Here is a 20,299-nt window from a genome sequence, read left to right on the forward strand (position 1 = left end):
AAAAAGAGAATGGTCTGATGCAAGGGCAGCGACTTGACTCTCAGCAAGCATCTCCCTTCCTGATGCCAGGTTCCTTGATCATACACTAACTGAGTGCATTGGAAAGAGCGACCCCCTGGGATATCACTGCCAAATACAATAGGGCTTGTTGGGCAGCCTTCAGGAGGCACAGGTAACCCATGCTGAGAATCCCTGAGTCAACACTAAATCTTGGTGGCCTCAGGGAAAGTAACCTAAGCCAGTGAGCAGATTCCTGGTTTCAGCCTATTGTTCACTACCCATGCTGGCTGGCTCCATTAAACCCAATGGAGATAATTTTAAGACCACACTTTCCGTCTGCAGGAATGGCGGCGCGTGCTCAAAATCCAGAGAGTGTGATTTCTGCCGGTAAGTTTCCAAGTCCCGATGTTACTGCTCCTCGCTTTTGGAGTGGCGTGAAACACACTACGGGACCTCAGAAAGCTAATTTTAACACATTAGCATGTAATTAATGAGCATTCTCTCCAAGACTTCCCCCCTCAACAGACATTCAGTGGGCGCCGGCGTGACCATGCTAAATTACCCCTTAGTGTCCAAAGATGTGTAGGTTAGATAGATTAGCCATGGTAAATGTACGGGGATAGGGTGGAGGGGAGGGCCTGAGCGGGATGCTCTTTCAGGGAATCAGTGCAGACTCACTGGGCTGAATGGTCTCTTTCTGCACTGTAGGGATTCTTTGGATGAGTGAGGGTGCAGAGAGAGGTTTAAGAAGCCAGGAGGAGGGCTAAAGTTGGGTGAATGACCTTTGACTGCAGTTGTCTCTGATGGAACGATGAGGTCTCCAAAGACGTCCCGCATTGCCTCAGCCCCCATCATTAGTATCATATCAGTATCGGCCGTAAGTGGTCAACCAATAGGCCCAAGGGCAGAAGAGCTGCCTGATGTCTCCCCCATAAAACTTCTTACAGGTGAGGGGAGATAGTGGGAAGCCCCCCGACTCCCCTACCTTCAAACTCATTGGCAGAGCATCATAAACTCCAACCTATGACAACGAAGGACAAATGTAGTTCCGTCATCATCACTCACAACAGGGAACAACTACACCGAAAAGGAATTCAAAAGGAGATGTTTGTCACTCAGAGATAGATAGTCTGGGTCATAACAGACTCTTTGCATCTTTTGAAAAGTTACAGGCAACATACTGACAATGTTCTTATCTGCTGGTGGCATCAAAACTTTAATCACATATCTACCCAAATATCTATCCTCCTTAGCTGTCATAACAGACAACATAAAATGTGAAGTTTTTGAAGACTCTTTTTCTTGTAAATTAGCTGTGAATAGACTTACTTCTGTATTAAAGAATGCTTTCTACAACAAATTACATTCGACAAACCACTGCATATTCAACAAATCCTGAATAATCTGCATAAGGAGCATTTCAGATTTGCTTTCAAAGCTTTTTTTTGGTCTTTTTTCCCATTAAAAACAGCTGCAACACAATCTATTTATTAGTTCATATAGAACGCCTAAGAAGCCGACAATTCTGAATGCTTTTCAACATGAATTTGTATCACCATTAACTCATTCAGTTCTAATCTGGGGATATTCAGGAACTTGAATCCCTCAATGCATAATTTAAACCAGGAAATCTGGGACAAAGTGCATCCAACATAGAAATTCTAAGCATATAATTTGGTTTGAATTTTTTTTCAAACCTTCAAGGAAATTTCCTATCTAATGATTACTCTACCAGCCACCCCCCCCCCCACCACAGTTCAGTGGCATCAGTCACTCGCATAAACAATCTGTGCATCTTACTTTTATTGGTGCTGACTCGCCCTGCCCTGGATCAGCGTGCACAATAATAAAATGTGGGTGTGCAACGTTACTGCCTATGCCTTAGACTGAACAGTTGTGTCTCTTGCACATATATTTTTTCAATCTCTCCGAAGGCAAGAGCAAACATTTAGTGAGACTAAAGTCAGATATAAATCACTGCTCTGCCTTATTTCACAGTACTGGGAACATACCAAACATCCGTTCTGATCAATTCAATCTGTATAATTCATTTCTGCACAAGGGAAAATAAATAACATACCAGATAAGTGGATTCCAGTACTTGGCTTAAAGATGACGCCTAACTATCCTGCAGCATTTTAATCTTTTCACCTTAGCAAATATGCTTATATAATCTCTTTGACAAATCATTTCTACTTGACTGTCACTATGTGTTTTAACTCTTGCGTTCAGGACTAGAAAGGAAACACACACTAGCCCTCCTGATGAGCACCTCAGATGAGCAACTCCTCAATACAATATGTGTGAGATCTGTACAGCAGAGGGCTCGTAAAATTTCAGGCAAAGAGTTCAACAAACACTTGGGCCCTGATTTTACTGGCACGGTTGTCCGAGGCTTATAAGATCGCGCCCGAGGCCAACGGGGAATGCCGTTCTACAAGCCTCGCACGCCCCAGTTTCAGGGTGGCCGTGCTGGTAAAATCAGATCCTTGGAGTGAGTTCCAGTGTGGACTCTCTTGATCATTTATCATCATTTCACCAGGGGAGTGGTAGAAATACCTGAAAAACCTCATGAAACCCCTGCAAACATTCATCACGGGCGCAATGCACGGGGCTTGTTTGATGCGGACACAAATCCCGTCATGGTTGCCAACTCTCATGAGAGAGCCAAAAGGGCATGAACCTGATTTCCATGAATTTAAAAGAATTTTAATATCATTATAGGGCCTAACACCGTTGCTACCGGGATCATCAGATGTTCCCCTGCTGCTGGCATAATGTCATGACAGCAGGATTCACTACTGTTTTTGGAAAAATGAAAACCAGTTATGATGACCACTTTGGGGGCAGAGGTGAATATAGCCCCCGGTGGTGAGGGACATGTAGGGCAGGGGCGGGCTTGGTGTTTTCCCAATTATGGGGGGGGGGGGGGGTTCCCTCATACCTTTTGTGTGTGTGTGTGGGGGGGGGGGGGGGGGGGGAAGGAGAGGGCCAATGGACCATGGGGGGGCAGTTGTGCCTGGGGGTGAAGTGCCAAGACTATGGGAGTGGGTGATGTAAGAGTGGATGGTTGAGTCACCCTGATGCTCTGATACTTGCCTGGTGTTAGGGGTGTGCCTCCATCTTTCAGTGGCTGGGCGGGAAGGGAAGAGTTGTCCTTCTGTGTGTGAGGGTTGGGGGTGTTCCCCAAGTTAGCCAGGGATCCCGATGTTCTTGTGGAGGGTTGGAGGGAGGCTTTTAACTTTTGATCAGGTTTCTCCTTAAAAATGGTACCCAATCTCTGGATCCCAGTTTTGCCGGTGAGTTTAGGTCCTGCTCCCCCAGTTGGCTGCATGATCCTCGCTAACACTGTTGCAACAACACAAATTGCACAGGGTGCTGTGTGATCAGGTGAGAAAATGCAGCTGTGAAACCAGCGAGTTGCACACAACTTTTCTGTCTGATCCAGCACCCTGTGCCATTTTGGGAAAATTTCACCCTATGTCTGGAAATAGGTTGGAGCTGGCCAACTTGAAGTTTGATGTTTCTTCTCCTGTCAGTTTTTGTTTCCTTCATGTTTAATCCACAAAGTGGAGTTCTCATGGAAAAAATTTAAAAAAGACTGTTTGAACTAAAGGTAATTCACTTGCATATTACTACCAGTTCTTCAAATCACGGAGTGAGTAAATAATTTTTTTAAATTCCAGAAGTTTGTGAAGCATTGGGCGGAATTTTACCGGCACGTCCGCCCGAGGTTCGTAAGATCCCGCCCGAGGCCATTGGAGAATGCCGTTCTCCGAGCCTCGCCCGGAATCGGGGCGGGTGTGCCGGTAAAGTTCTGGCCATTATTTGCATCATGAGCTGAGAGAGAGTTGGTCATCCCTGGAAGAACCACAGTCAGAGCCATGAAGAAGAACTATGTAATATATTAAAAAATACTTTGCCTTTAAGAAGCCTACAATCCAGTTGAAGAAACTGCAAACATATAATTCTCATCATGTAGTCCAATCTCTCATTGGCAACATTTGATGGATTGCTGTATTTGGAGATTAGCCAAAATAACCAGTCATATTTTATAATTTCTTGCTACTCAATCTAAAGATTTATTAGACTTCCCTGTTGAAATGTTATTGCTACAGGGTGCAAATTACTTATTTTTCCCTTCAATTTTGCTGAGTTCTACATGTACTCTTATCAGGATCTCCACTTTCCAACTGTCCTCCAGGAATGTACAAAGTGCAGAAGTCTGTGTGGCCTGTAAATTTTAATGGCCCACGATGGCACGAACTTCAAAGTAGAATACATTCCTCTGTTGATTGTTGCGGATGCACTGTGTCCATGACTAGATTTGATACAGTTAAACTCATTCACAGAAGATTGTCCAATTCAGTCACAGCAGAGGTGCAGATTCCAACCCATTCTAACCAGCCCAGTTCCCACACTAATACTTATTGTGCCTGTACTAATTTTCTCTGTGTGCTTTTTGAACACAGGCATTAATCAATTGATTTTAAACAGATTAACACCTTGTTTAAAACCATACAGAGGAAGTTATTACCAGACCATTAAGTATTTGTGCAAGACTAACAAAGCATTTTAACATTCTAGCAACAGCAAGTGGCAGAAGAAAATGGTACAAAAACTGAAAATGCTGGAAAATCTCAGCCAGTCTGACAGCATCTGTGGAGAGAGAATAGAGACTGCAAAAAACTACAAAGGGTTGTGAACATAGCGTAGTCCATCACGCAAACCAGCCTCCCATCCATTGACTCTGCCTCTGAAAAGCAGCCAGCATAATCAAGGACCCCACGCAGCCAGGATGCACTCTCTTCAACCTTCTTCCGTTGGGGAAACGATACAAAAAACATACCATAGAAACTTTACAGTGCAAAAGGAATACATTTGGCCCATCGAGTCTGAACCGACAACAATCCCACCCAGACTCTTTCCCCATAATCCCACATATTTACCCCACTAATCCCTCTCACCTATGCATCCCGGGACACTAAAGGGCAATTTAGCATGGCTAATGCACCTGAACCATACCCCAGACTCAAGAACAGCTTCTTCCCTGCTGTCATCAGACTTTTGAATGGACCTACCTTATATTAAGTTGATCTTTCTCTACACCCTAGCTATGACTGTAATACTACATTCTGCACCTTCTCCTTTCCTTCTCTTCTATGTACTCTCTGAACGGTATACTTTGGCTGCATAGCGCACAAGAAACAATACTTTCCACTGTATATCAATACGTGTGACAACAATAAATCAACTCAAATCAAAATAGAGCTAATTGTTCAAGTGTGGGTAACCGGATCATCCAGGCTCAAAACGTTAGCTCTATTCTCTCTCCACAGATGGTGTCAGGCCTGCTGAGACTTTCCAGAATTTGCTGTTTTTGTTTCAGATTCCAGCATCCACAGTGATTTGCTTTTATAGAAGAAAATAGTATCTTGCCTGACAGTAAATTGGTGCAATGTGCCAATCTCAATCCAAGGAATAGCTTGAATTAATAAACAAAAACTACCAACCTTTGAGCTATCCATTCCCAGTTTTTCCACTGATTTTCTGGTGTAATCCACAAAGGATGAAGACTTAGAATAGATCTTGCCAACATGCTTGCTGCTGTAAATTATCAAGTGTCATAAAACACAAATCATTTTCAGTTGAATTTACGACTAAAAGAGCTGCAGACATTTTAATTGCAGTCATTCATTTCGACATGGGAAACCTTATTTAAGTAAATTTTCATTAGTTTAACAGAAATGAGTAATTTACTACTGTACAGGACTTTTTTGGATGAACAAAGTTCATATGGGTCATGCATTCGATCAGAAGCATATCTTTAAAAGGCCTTCCTTAATTAGCGTGCAGTTCAGCTGTTCACATTTTTTATATATAAAACATTTTTTTAAAAATTAGTTTTGCAAGCTGTGGAAAAAGAAGCCCATCAAAGCCCATAAAAACATTTTTCATTACTGCTGACACATGCACACAATGGAAAATTGTTCTTCCAGCTGAAATACTTCCAAACTGTAGTATCAATTTTAGAGCAATATTATGTTCAAGTTTAATGTGTTTAACAACTCTTACTATCAGCTATTTCATTTTTCATCTTGTTTCATTAAAATCCACATAACCTAAGGAAACTAAGCGGTGCAATCTATTAGAATAAGAATACTATGCCTGACCACCCTCTGGATCCAATTCCGCCCAGAGAGATGAAAGTCTGTCCTGTTTCAGAGTATTACAATGGATTCCATGTGAAATTATTTCAGCTAATCTCAAGCCAGTTCCCAATGGAATCCCGCCCCCCGAAAAGAAACATTCTCAAATTTAGCATGAGTTGAGAGTTCAGCAATCTCTCTACAAGAAACCACAAGGATAGGCTGCGTGGGAATTTTTTGGAACATGGGATGAGGCACACAGACTTGTAATTCATCCTGTGGACAATGAGGGATAAACTCTAAAAGTGAATGTCCTGTATCAATGTAGGACAATGCAAGGGGTGATCTAAAGTGTGGGAAATACTCAATAGGTCTGGCAGCATTTGTGGGGAGAGAAACAGAGTTAATATGACTTTCTCAGAAGTGAAGGTAGAAATGTGATGGGTTATATACTGTCAAAAGGGGCGGTGGGGAGGAAGAACAAAAGGAAAGGTCTGGGATAGGATAAAGGGCAGGAGAGACAAAGATGTCATGGAACAAAAGAAGTGATAAGTAGTAAAGAAACAAGGCATTTTGTCCAGAGGGCAAATGCCAGAAAAATGGACAGCTCTGTCCGAAAGCAAAAATATGCAAGTCAAGATTCAAACCAGCACATGGCAAAACAAAGAGTGGAAGACAGAGTTCATTGTCTGAAATTGGTAAACTCAATGTTGAGTCCAGAGGTTGTAAAGTGTCTAATGGGAAAAAGAGGTGCTGTTCTTCAAATGCATTGAGCTTCACTGGAGCAGTGCAACAGGTCGAGAACAAAAATGTGAGCGTGGGAGCAAGGTGATAAATTAAAATGACAAGCAACCGGATACATGGGTCATGCTCATGGAATGAGCAGAGCTGTTTGCAAAGTGGTTACCCAATCTGCATTTGGTCTCCTCAATGCAGAGGTGAGCATATTGTGAGCAGCAAATACCATGGACTAAACTGAAAGAGGTTCAAGTAAATTGCTGTTACATCTGGGGTCTTGGACAGTGAAGACAGAAGAGGTAAAAGGACAGGTGTTACACCTCCTGCAATTGCATGGGAAGGTGCCGTGGGAAGCTGCCGTGGGTGGAGGAATGGGGGAATGGACTAGGTTGTTGAGGAAGGAAAGGTGCCTTCAGAATGCTGATAGAGGAGGAGAGGGGAAGATGTGCTTGGAGGTGGCAATATGCTGGAGGTGGTGGAAATGGTGGAGAATAATTCTTTGAATGTGAAAAATTATGGAATGGAAAGTTAGGACAAGGAGAACCCTATTATGATACTGAGAGAGACAGGAAAGGGTGATCGAATTGATTAAAGGATATGAAAGGATAGACACAGGTAGACTAATTTGCTCTGGTGAATTAATCCATAAAGGACAAGCATTACCTTAAAATTAGAACTAAACTGTTCAGGGTGATGTAACAATTAATAGAAATCTGGAACTCTGCCCCTAGAAATTTGATGAGGCTTGGTCAATTGAAAATTGCAAAACTGAGATTTCTGTGAGGCAGGAATATATATATAACATATATATGTAGGTAAATAAAAATCAGTCATGATTAAATGATGCAACAGCTAGAGGGGCTGAATGGCTTAATCCTGTCCCTATGTTTCTAAAATTGTGAGATAGTTTGGTGTCGTGTGAAATTCGCAATTTGCATTTGCTAGCAAGATCAAGTTATACTGCCACTATGATCCAAAGATGTACATTCGTGCCCAGCTCAGAAGACCACCCTTGTTACAAAATGTTCACTTATTTGTGAAATAAACTAATCTACCGCCAAATTGTGAACACATCCTCACTGGAGCTAGATTGAAACTTTCCAAACTCCTCCTACATAGGACCATTACAACCATCAGAAAGGAAAGCTTTGTTGTCCCATCACTTGAAACTTAATTAAAGATGAAAGGAGAACGTACAAGCCCACCATGCCACCCAGACCCTTAGTTTTGTTCGAAGTAATTGTCCTCAGATGCTGTGCAATGAACTATGTCCTCCCTAGTCTATGTCAGAAAACATCCAAGAGATGCTAACTTCCAAAACATACTTTGTTCTTTGCAATGTGGCGCATGTCTTTCCATTTCCAAAGTGTTCTTTGATGATAACTTGCAGAACTGCACGATAAAATAAGGATTCAGAAGGAAGCTGCCAACAACAAAAGAACAATCACTGTCAATTCAGAACAAATGGACAAATGTAATTCAGCACTTCACACAGTAAAGGGATTAAGAGTGTAATGGGTTTGATAATAACAATACCCAGTCATCTCAACAGCTGGTAAAAATACTATAAAAATTGCATAATCACAGGAGTGCCAACTATCTACAGCGCGGTGTTTATTTATACATTTAACTTTTCATCATGCCGAAAGCCAACACCATTTTGAGTTTTCATTCTGTCTCTGTTTTTGTGGTTTTTGCTGCTGTTTTTTATAAAACATCCACACTGCTGGAATCGCTTTGGGAATTCTGGGATATTCATATTAAATACTGAGCGGCCAACTGAATTCTAAAAATGGCGTCACGCCCACAGAAGTGATGGGAGCAACAGTAAATTGTGCAAAGTGCTTTTGTGCAAAATTGGGCAACAATTCATGTTCTGGATAAGCAACGAGACAATTAAATCACTATTCATCAGCAAGTAAAATCAGAATCTACTGTTACAATCAGGTGGAGAGGGGTTAGACGCTCCCCTCTTTTCCCTCTCCCTCGTTTGACCGCAACTGTTTTCTTTTGAAAAAGATATATCTGGCAATTCAGTGGGTGGCGCAGTGGTTAGCACTGCTGTCTCACAGCGCCAGGGACCCAAGTTCAATTCCAGGCTTGGGTGGCTGTCTGGGTGGAGTTTGCATGTTCTCCACGTGTCTGTGTGGGTTTCCTTCGGGTGCTCCGGTTTCCTCCCACAGTCTAAAGATGTGCGGCTTAGGTTGATTGGCCATGCTAAATTGCCCCTTAGTGTCAGGGGGATTAGCAGGGTAAATACGTGGGGTTATGGGGATAGGACCTGGGTGGGATTGTTGTTGGTGCAGTTTTGATGGGCCGAATGGCCTTCTTCTGCATCGTAGGGATTCTGTGATCGTTTGATTCTCGAGTGTTTAACTGTTCAGGTGCTGTGGTTATAAAATACACAATCTGGCAGGTTTTCTTGAATTCTAACAAAGAGAGAATAAAGCTTTTCATAGAATTATAGAAACTCTACGGTGTAGAAGGAGGCCACTCGACCCATCGAGTCTGCACCAACCACAATCCCACCTATCCCTGTAACTGCACATATTTACCCTGCTAATCCCCCTGACACTAGGGTCAACTTAGCATGGCCAATCAACCTAACCCACACATCTTTGGACTGTGGGAGGAAATTGGCTTGCACTTAATCTGGCTTTAGTAAAAATAATAAAATACACTCCAAATTAAGAGTTTGTGGAGTTTGGTGACTTGGCTGGCTTCTGGATGAATTCTGATCCTGCTGTTTCCCTCGTGGATGTGATTTTAAAATGTAGCCGGCTGATTTGGCTCTCCATTTGGAGACAGTAGTGTAGATTTCCTTCAAGATAGCTCCATCTGTGTGGTCACGGTCAGCAAAGAAGGTTTGAAATAATTTAAGAACACAAGAAATAGGAGCATGGGTAAATCACGCTTCCTCTCGTATTGAAACTGGACAAGACCGTCCCTGATACAAACAAGCACCAGAATTAACAGGAACCCTTCAGAGAGGCCATATCTACTTCAAGCTGTCATTCAGCTGTTAAATGGCAGACACCCCACTCTAAAATGGACAGTTGTGAAATCAGTCAGGCATCACTAATCCAGTAATGGTAGCCCGAAGGCATGTGTCAATAACAGAGTGTAATAGCAAGCAATAATTTTTCTAAGCACTGCAGTTTCTTCAAAGAATTAAAGAGCAGGAGTTTTAAATGCCTTGACAACTCCCTTTGATATTCATCTTGACACAGTAGACAGCAATCTTTATAGCTCCTCTTGACAGTTCATCATGACACTTTTGACAGTTGTTTTTGACAGTTCCATTGAGCTTCACAGTTCCAAGGGGTTTATGTGCTTTTAATACACATTCATGCTTAATTTTTAACATTCCCAAAGTTCACCTCATCTCTCCCAAAGTGCATCTCACCTCTCCGAAGGTGTCCTGCAATCATATCTAAAGGGGTATCTTACCTCTCCAAAAGGGTACCTTGACTTTCCAAACAATCCCACAAAGTTTAGACCTGCTCCTACCAGGTCTAATCTGCACACAATGGGTTCAGGCACCGAACACGTCTGAATCAGACATGATTGAAGATAGCAGCTGATTTCTATGGGCAGTTTCCTCCGCAAAATGTGCACGCATGAATCCTGACCTGGGTCCATTTCCTCACCAACATAAATGGTAGGTGCTGTGTTTGGGAGTTCAGATTTAGGCCTCTTTCACCATTTTAACCACAACGGAGAGGATCTGCGTTATTGTGAAAATTTAGGACATTGGTGTCTCCAGTGCAATGGATTATAATGCGAGAGGTACCGTGATACAAATTGCATAGCCATCTTTGTCTGCGAGCTCAAGTCACCTTTATACTCAGTTTTAAAATTACCTATTCGAGTTTACAGCCAGAGGTTTAAAAATCATTTAACATAAAGCATACTTTCATGACACTATCTTTACTTTTATGTTGCAAAACATTTCCTTTACCACTCGCAGTGAAGGACATCACAAACCATATAAACATTTCTCGAATTCACTACATATCTATGCACGTAGAACCAAACTACAGTCGAAAGGACGGGCAGAGGGAAGGGTCAAATTAATTCCTTATCAATGTGTTCATCACATTAGCAAAGGGACCACAAAATGCCCAATTTAAAGGAATCACACATCCTTCTACCACAAAATAATGTGGAACATGTGTCATAGAATCCTAGAATCCTACAGTGCAGAAGGAGCCATTCAGCCCATCTTGTCTGCACCGACCACAATCCCACCCAGGCTCTATCCCCATACATTTACCCTAGCTCGTCCCCATGAAACTAAGGGGCAATTTAACATGGCCGATCAACCTAACCTGCACATCTTTGGACTGTGGGAGGAAACCGGAGCAGCTGGAGGAAACCCACACAGACATGGGGAGAACGTGCAAACTCCACACAGACAGTGACCCAAGCCGGGAATCGAACCCAGGTCCCTGGCGCTGAGGGGCAGCAGTGCTAATCACTGTGTCACTGTACCGCCATGACAGAAATTATATCGATCCTTGTTGGAGAGGAACTTCTTTAGAACTTACACATAAACTAGCTCGTCCTTTAAGAATTCTAAGAGCAGAACCCCTGATGTAACTGAAAATTCGAACATAAAATAAAAAAAGCTTTGTCCAGTATTCTCAAATCTCATTAAGATGAAAGTATTTTGAATTAAATCAAGGAGTTCAACACTTTCACACAACCAAAGATAATTCTTCCTCTGATTTTCCTCTCAGAGTTATGCTGGAATATGGTTCCAAAGGCACTGGCAGCTCTGTAGAATCGCACTAAAAAGTAATTCCTCACAAATGCACACAATTCAACAATAGGAGATGTTTTATTCTCAAGCTTGAACCAATTCTACAACAACATCTATAAAATGGCAACAAAGATTGCTCATTTACACAGTGGCTTTAATAGTGGCACAGTGGTTAGCACTGTTGCCTCACAGCGCCAGGGATCCGGGTTCGATTCCCGGCTTGGGTCACTGTCTGTGCGGAGTCTGCACGTTCTCCCCGTGTCTGCGTGGGTTTCCTCCAGCTGCTCCGGTTTCCTCCCACAGTCCGAAAGACGTACTGGTTAGGTGCATTGGTCCTGCTAAATTCTCCTTCAGTGTACCTGAACAGGCACCGGAGTGTGGCGACTAAGGGTTTTCACAGTAACTTCATTGCAGTGTTAATGTAAGCCTACTTGTGACGCTAATAAATAAATAAATGAAACTGAAGAAAAATATCTCTCAGTGTTTCAAAAGTCTTGGAAGTGCTTGATCAAAGGAGGAGATTTTCAGAGGGAGAGGGAAAGGCAATGAAGTTCAAGGAGGAAATTCCACAGCATCGAGAATAGATGACTCAAGTAACTGTTACCAATGGCGGGGTGAAAGGAATAGGTGACAGACAGAAGGCCAGAGGCAGAAGTAAACAGAGTTTTTGGTGGGTTGTTGGGCTGCAGTAGACTACAAAGATTGGGAGTGGTGAGACCATGAAGAAAAATAAGAGATAATGATGAAATTGATGTTTTAAAATTGAGGCATTGGGAAACTGGGAGTTAATACAACTCAGTGAGCACAGGGGTGAGTGGAACTTGAAACAGGATATGATATGGACATGTGGTTAGGATGAGCTGGAACTTCTGGAGGCCAGACAGGAAACCATTGTGATAAACTGAATTGACAAAGGTATGGGTGATATTACAGAGGTGGAAGAAGGCAATTGTTGCGATGGGGATATATAGAATCATAGAATTCCTACAGTGCAGAAGGAGGCCATTTGGCCCATTGAATGTGCACCGATCCTCTAACAGAGCATTCTCCCCAGGCCCACCCACCACCCTATCCCCATAACCCCACACATTTACCCCCAAACCTAGACATCTTGTGTCATTAAGGAGCGCGTTGGCATAGCCAATCCACCTAATCTGCACATCTTCGGACTGTGGGGGGAAACCGGAGCATCCCCCATGCAGACACGGGGAGAATGTGCAAACTCCAAACAGACAGTCCCCCAAGGCTGGAATCAAACCCAGGTCCTTGGCACTGTGAGACAGCAATGCTAACCACTGTGCCACGGTATGGATTCCGAATGACCAGAGACGGAGATGGCTTTCCTCTTCTTCATAAGATGGAGTAAATTGTAGCTTATCCCAGACTGAATGTCAGACATGTACTTGCATAGGAAGGTTCAAGATGGTTAATGGTGAGGCAGGGTTGGGTGTCATTAACATACAGAAAAAGCCTAATCTTGTGTTTTCAGATAATGCCATGAAGGAGCAGCCTGTTAATGAGGAAGAAAACATGTTTGGTGGACAAGTGAGAAGGAAGGAAATGTGACACATGCAGTTGAATGGATGGTCTCAATCTTATCATTAGGGAAATCCATAAGCTCATCACACCTTTTGTTGGAGGTGGGGATGCAGGGGGAAGGAAAGAGGTAGTTTAAAGGGATTGTAAGTGGTGGAATTATCTTTGTTCTCCAGGATGATCCTGGAGAAGTGAACAGCTTGGCAAGGCCTGAGAGTGTCTGATCTAGTCAGCTAGATCTGCTGATGGGTGACCAAACCAGTTGTGCACCACATTTGCTCAAGTATATGCTATTTCTTCTTTCCTGCAGGAGATATGAATAATGATCAGGAGCAGGAACCCTGGCTAACTATTCTTCCTCCAGTCTGTGAATAATAAAATTGCCCACCATTGGTTCAGCTGAGATCAGATAACTAAGCCTTGAACAGAAGGCTAATCTGGGAACGTCCTTAATGTATGTTGGGTAGTAGCAACCCTGATGTTAAATTCGTGAACCCACGCATTATATCAATCAGTCAATTCCAATGGTTTTCTTTACAAAAAAATTTGCTTGGGCTTTACCTGAGTACTGGACAAATCTCACATGACGAGAATTTCAATCCTTGATTGTTATGCAGAAGGAAAGGAACTGTGCAATCAATGGCTTCAATGGAAAGAGTAGTTATTCTTTCTGAACTCCTGCAGTCAGTCCACAACATGTGTACTTTGTTCCAAAGCTGGTAAATTATTCCCATGTCCAAGAGATTCTCTAATGCTATTAGTATTCAAAGTTGCATACTGTTTGACTCGAAGGGCAATTAAAGTTCCATAAATCCCAATTACAGTGAAGTTTAAAATGAAATTACCATATTCGTTGGTGTCAAAGGTAGAATATAAATGGATACACTTACCCGATGGCCAACTGTCACTCTTTCCAATGGCTACAAAGTGAGATGAACACAAGATTTTTAGGCTTTGAATTGGATGACTATATAAACCTATAATTTACTAAAATTGATGCATCATATGCAGTAAATTGCAAGGCTGATGTGAAAGTGTACCAGACATGCAGACATTCTAGCATTCCGTCCACAATGCCAGACGCTGTTTCTTAAGTACTGGCTCATAGGAAACCCCCATGGTCCCAGACAGCAATCTGCAGAGAAAGAAAAATGAAGAACTCATTATTCTTCATTTGCATTCAAATTCTGTAGTATTTTTAAAATACTGGTTTTGGATAAGTAATTGCTATTACATCAGTTAATCCAAAAAAAAAAGAAATCAACAAACTAGTACTTGAAGACAGTGCAATAACTCAAATTTAAAAGGTGCTTGTTCTCAGTGTTGTGATACTATATGGTCGTCCATGGTTATTAAGTTATTTGACCCTGCTTGTTTTTCAGTTAACGTTATTACAATGCCATTTACAATCTTCTGCAGTATAATATATATGACAAGATTTACTTTCGTGTTCCACAGCATGAAAGATGGTCAACACCATGGAATGCAATACTTCCCTATAGCTTCCTCCCAATGCCAGTATCAAACATTGCTGTGTCCCATCAATATGCCCTAAGTTTAGCCTGAGAAGAATGCTCATTACAGTGGCAACTTGCCATTTCTCAAAAAAGCCTTCTCCTTTGCCTCTTTCAGGGAGATATCAAATTTGGTACCAATCTTTGCTGAGTTGTGGGAAGTTTAGTGGTATGGACTGTCAATGGGCTGAGAGTGCCCAAATTTATTTCAGTACAATCCTTGCAACCAGCAGAAAAAAATAAACGCTTATTCCAAAAATAGAAAACGCTGGAAAATCTCAGCAGGTCTGACGGCATCTGTGGAGAGAGAACAAAGCTAATGTTTTGAGTCTGGATGACTCTTTCGTCAGAGTGAACATTTATTCCATCGGTGTGGGTTAGATTCCAACACAGATCTTTTGAGATAGAAAGGCAGATTTTTAAAGATTATTTTAGAAACTATTCTGCAGTGACATTTCTTTTTTTTTTAAGTATTATGAAATCTCTCCTTTTTTATGCAGCAATGCAATAAAGTCGCAGAATAAAATTGGAGTGATGACAGGACTACCAGGGTGGGATTTTCCAACCTCGCTCGCTCCAAAATGGGAAAATCCCACCTGAGGTCAACGGAACTTTGCACAGTCAGCCCCCCCCACCCACGACGAATCCAGAGGTGGGGGGGCAGGAAAACTCCCCCCCATTATCACTGATTTTGATTTAACCTAAGCGTTGGTTTGTATTCAAATTTGTTGAATTAAAGACAAAGATAGTTGGAAAATCCTTTTGCTTCAAGGAAAACTGAAATTGAAATGTCTTACAATTCTAAATGTTCAAAGGGAAATGTGTACACACCTCCTTTTACATTTTATCTGGTCCTTGCTACTGTATTGTGTTGTATGCTTCAAAGCCGCTGTTTAGTGGCTCCAAATACGGTAAAATAGATATAAGTACAATTTCTGGGGGTACTGAACCATATAGACTAGGAAGGCCAACTGTTTATCTTCAGGTTATGCCCGAGTTAACTAATCTCAGCCATGCCAATAGTAACAGCTTTATAATTGGCCTGATTGTCCCTAGACTGGAAAGGATAAATCTCTCATCAACATAGTCTGTTGGAAACTGCAGACATGGAACAAAGCACATGGCCAGGATTTTTTTTTTTAATTCACAGGATATGGGCTATGCCAACAATTGCTGCCCATCTCTAATTGCCCTTGAGAAGGTGGTGATGAGCAGCCTTCTTGAACCACTGCAGTGCATGCGGTGTCGGTACACCCACAGTGCTGTTGGTAGGGGAGTTCCAGGATTTTGGACCAGCCAATGAAGCAACAGCGATATAGTTCCAAGTCAGAATTGTGTGTGGCTTGGAGGAGAACCTGCAGGTGGTGGTGTTCCCATGTAATTTCTGCCCTTGTCCTTCTAGCAGGTAGTAGTTGTGGATTTGGAAGTGTCGAAAGTGGCTTGGTGATTTACCTCAGTGCAACTTGTGCAAACTGCTATTACTTTCCGTTGGCAGTGGAAGGAGTGAATGGTTATGGTGGTGCATAGGTGCCAATCAAGTGGGCTACTTTGCCCTGGATGGTGTTCAGCTTCTTGAGTGCTGTTAGAGCTGCACTCACTCAGGCAAGTAGAGTATTCCATCGTACTCCTGACTTGTGCCTTGTGGTCAGGCTTTGGGGAATCAGGAGGTGAGTTATGCACCACAGAATTCCTAGCCTCTGACCTGCGCTAGTAGCCACAGTATTTATATGGCTGATCAATGGTAACCCCAGGATGTTAATAGTGGAGGATTCAGCAAATGTAAGTTATTGAATGCCGTGGCAAGACTGTTAGATTTTCTCTTGTTGGAGATTAGTTGGCATTTACGTGGCATGAACATTACTCGCCACTTATGAACCCAGGCCTGAACGTTGTCCAGGTCTTGCTGCATATCGACACAGACTGCCTCAGTATCAAATTGTACCAAGCGTTGCGCAATCATCAGCAAACATCTCCTCTTCTGACCTATGTTAAAGCAAAGATCACTGATGAAGCAGCTGAAGATGATTGGGCCTAAGACACCAGCCTGAGGAACTCTTGCAGTAATGTACTGGGTCGGAGATAATTGAGCTCCAACAACCTCAATCATCGTCCTTTGTGCCAGGTGTGACTCTGACAAGTAGAAGGTTTTCCTCCCTGATTCCCATTGACTCCAGTTTTGCTAGAGTTCCTTGATGTCAAATATTGCCTTGAGGTGAAGAGCAATCACTCTCACGTCATCTTATGTTTAGTTGTTTTATCCATGTTTGGACCAAGGTTGTGATGTTGTTATTTGTTGAGTGGCCCTATGGAACCCAAATTTAGTGTAGTGAGCAAATGCGCTTTGTACCATTGTTGATAACACCTTCCATCACTTTGCTGATGATCAAGGATAGACTGATGGGGCAGTAAATGTCCAGGTTGGATTTGTCCTGCTTTCCATGGACAGGATGTGGAGATGCCGGCTTTGGACTGGGGTAAACACAGTAAGAAGTTTAACAACACCAGGTTAAAGTCCAACAGGTTTATTTGCTAGCAAAAGCCACAAGCTTTCGGAGCCTTAAGCCCCTTCCTCAGGCGAGTGGGAATTCTGTTCACAAACAGGACATAGAAAGACACAAACTCAATTTACAGAATAATGGTTGGAATGCGAATACTTACAGCTAATCAAGTCTTTAAGGTATTTGTATCCACACAACTCTGCGCTGCCGTACTCCTGGGGCTAGATTTCCTGAGTCACCTTACGAGCGTCACCATGGAGTATAATGGGCTTTTTCCCCCCGCTCTCCGTTTGCAATCAGCAGTTCTCTGATCGCCCACCGCGCACCACCTGCAGCCTCTCGACCCTTAAAGTCGCCCCTCCCTCACTGTTTGAAAATCTCACCCCCGATTGCAAGCCCATCGCCACCAAGAGCAGACGGTACAGTGCTGGAGACAGAGCTTTTATCAGATCCGAAGTTCAACGGCTCCTAATCTTAAAGACTTGATTAGCTGTAAGTATTCGCATTCCAACCATTATTCTGTAAATTGAGTTTGTGTCTTTATATGCCCTGTTTGTGAACAGAATTTCCACTCACCTGAGGAAGGGGCTTAAGGCTCCGAAAGCTAGTGGCTTTTGCTAGCAAATAAACCTGTTGGACTTTAACCTGGTGTTGTTAAACTTCTTACTCCGTGGACAGGCCATACCTGGGCAATTTTTCACATTGTTGGGTAGATGCCAGTGTTGTAGTTGTACTGGAACAGTTTGGCTAAGGGCGCAACAAATTCTGCAGCAACTGTCTTCAGTACTGTCGGAATGTTGTCAGGTCATGCAGCCTTTACAGTATCCCAAGTCTTCAGCCATTTCTTGATATCATGTGGAGAGAACTGAATTTGCTGACTGCCATTTGTAACGCAGAGGACCTTAGGAGGAGGCTGACATAGATCGTTCACACTTGGCACTTCTAGTTTAAGATGCCTGCAAATGTTTCAACCTTTTCTTTTGCACTGATTTGCTGCCCCCATCCCCCTCATTAAAGTTGGGGATAGTTGTGGATCCTCCTCCTTCAGCTAGTTGTTTAATTGTCCATCATCAATCATGTAGATTAGAGGGGCTTTAGATTGGTACCACTGGTCGGCGCAACATCGAGGGCCGAAGGGCCTGTACTGCGCTGTAATGTTCTATGTTCTATGACTTGATGTGGCAAGACTGCAGAACTTTGATTTGATCTGATGGTTATAGATTGCTTAGTTATATCACACGCTCCTTCGCTCTTTGGCATGAAAGTAGTCCTGTGTTGTAGCTTCACCTCACTTTTAAGCATGCCTAGTGCTGGTCTTGGCATGTTTTTCTCCAGTCTTCATTGACCAGGGTTGATCCCTCAACTTGATGGTAATAGTAAAGTGAAGAATATTTTCGTTGAGTACAATTCTTCTGCTGCTGATGGCCCACACCGCTCTCTGCTCAGTTGAAGTGCTTTTATAAATCTATCCCATTTAGCATGTTGATATTACCACACAACATAATGGAGGGTATCCTCAATCTGAAAGCGGGGCTTCATCTCCATGAAGGCTTCTGCGGTGGTCACTCCTGTCAGTACTGTCATGGTAAGAAGTCTCACAACACCAGGTTAAAGTCCAACAGGTTTATTTGGTAGCAAATACCATAAGCTTATGGTATTTGCTACCAAATAAACCTGTTGGACTTTAACCTGGTGTTGTGAGACTTCTTACTGTGCTTACTCCAGTCCAACGCCGGCATCTCCACATCAGTACTGTCATGGCCAGATGCACCTGTGACAAATAGGTTGGCGAGGACGAGGTCAAGAAAGTTACTCCCTCTTGTTGCTTCCCTCAGCACCTGCCGTAGGTGCAGTCTAGAAGCTATATTGGACTTAGTATTGATTCTTCTATAGTCCACCACAAATCATCATTTTGGGGAGAAAATTGGAAACAACCAAACTATTCATTAGATGTCAGTGAGAATGTATACATTTATTCCGAGGCTGCCTCAAACTAGTAGTTTAAAGCATAAGATAAAACACAAAATAATTGTTAAAAGACAGTAATATATCTCCTTTCCTATTACTGAGGGTCGTGTGACCTCTCAGTGAAATACACTTCTACATATTTGATGACAGTAGGAACCATATCAATTTTCTGTGATAATAGTATTTAATATAAAAACACATCTTGATGAGTTCAAACTATATGTGCAATGCAGACTGTAAATATTTTGTCAAAATTATATCAAAGGTAAGATATCACAGTCAAGTTACTGCCTATTCTGAAGGCACCTTGTGGGAAATAAATGATGATGGGAGCCAATGAAACAGCACAAAGACAGCTACAGAAAGAAAGAAAATGGCTAAATTGCTGCCAGATAAATGGAATAAAGAAAAATGAATGCAAAGCAGAACCAACCAAGGATCAGACACAGCTGCAAGTGAGGTAGTAGTACAAGACTCAGTACATCATTAAATCCAGTCACTGGCAGGGATTATGTTGGAACGAAAGCCAAATTCAAACTATGGGGAGTAATATGAGAGGGTGGAAAAGCATGAATGCAGCTGAATCCACAAGACTGGAATCAAGTAGTTTTCTCTGCTCTTTAATTATAACAAAGAATTCTTTGGAGGTAACTGGGATAATGTGAAAATGGTGAGTTCTATGGTTTTGGTACAGTGTGTAAGCAATCAGTGAATACTTAAGTGTGGGGTAATATTTAATTCTGTCAGCGCAATGTGATGCTTTGATGTATATTTGTAGATTCCATCTTGAGACCTTAAATGAAGTGATGTAGCTGTGATTACAGTCACAATGGAGATGGTCGACAACATTAGAGCTCAATCTAAATGCTCATAAATAAGGTTCATAAATCCTGTCCCAAAGTAATATCACCACTGGTGAATCGTTAGCTCAATACCAAACATTAGGATGCTTTTTTGATCTGACAGCAGTTATGATGAAAATAACGCAAGGGAAAGATAAAAATATTTCCCAAAATCAGCTCTGAACTATTCTCTCCATAACTATAATTAGTCTTCAACGTGTAATAAATCTGAAGTAGAGTACTCTTCTTCCTCCCCCATTATTCAGGTTGAGGAAAAGTAACATGGCAA

The 20,299-nt window shown here is 42.3% G+C and overlaps 1 protein-coding gene across 4 annotated transcripts in view; it reads right to left on the reverse strand.

Annotated features, from left to right (window-relative positions):
• Positions 1-20,299, reverse strand: part of mettl25 (methyltransferase like 25) — a 70,783-nt gene that overhangs the window by 13,435 nt on the left and 37,049 nt on the right. For 3 of the 4 annotated variants that reach the window (XR_013498724.1, XM_078219784.1, XM_078219786.1), the window contains 4 exons: positions 14,229-14,323; positions 14,079-14,108; positions 8,213-8,310; positions 5,514-5,607 (listed from right to left, as the gene is read on the reverse strand). Coding sequence is in view for 3 of the 4 variants with exons in the window: in XM_078219784.1 (XP_078075910.1) it covers positions 5,514-5,607; positions 8,213-8,310; positions 14,079-14,108; positions 14,229-14,323 (317 nt within the window). In the remaining variant the exon portion in view is untranslated. The remainder of the gene's footprint in view (positions 1-5,513; positions 5,608-8,212; positions 8,311-14,078; positions 14,109-14,228; positions 14,324-20,299) is intronic. The other variant, XM_078219785.1, reaches the window with a different exon arrangement.

Source organism: Mustelus asterias, chromosome 9, assembly GCF_964213995.1.
Source record: "Mustelus asterias chromosome 9, sMusAst1.hap1.1, whole genome shotgun sequence".
NCBI classification, from domain to species: Eukaryota; Metazoa; Chordata; class Chondrichthyes; order Carcharhiniformes; family Triakidae; genus Mustelus; species Mustelus asterias.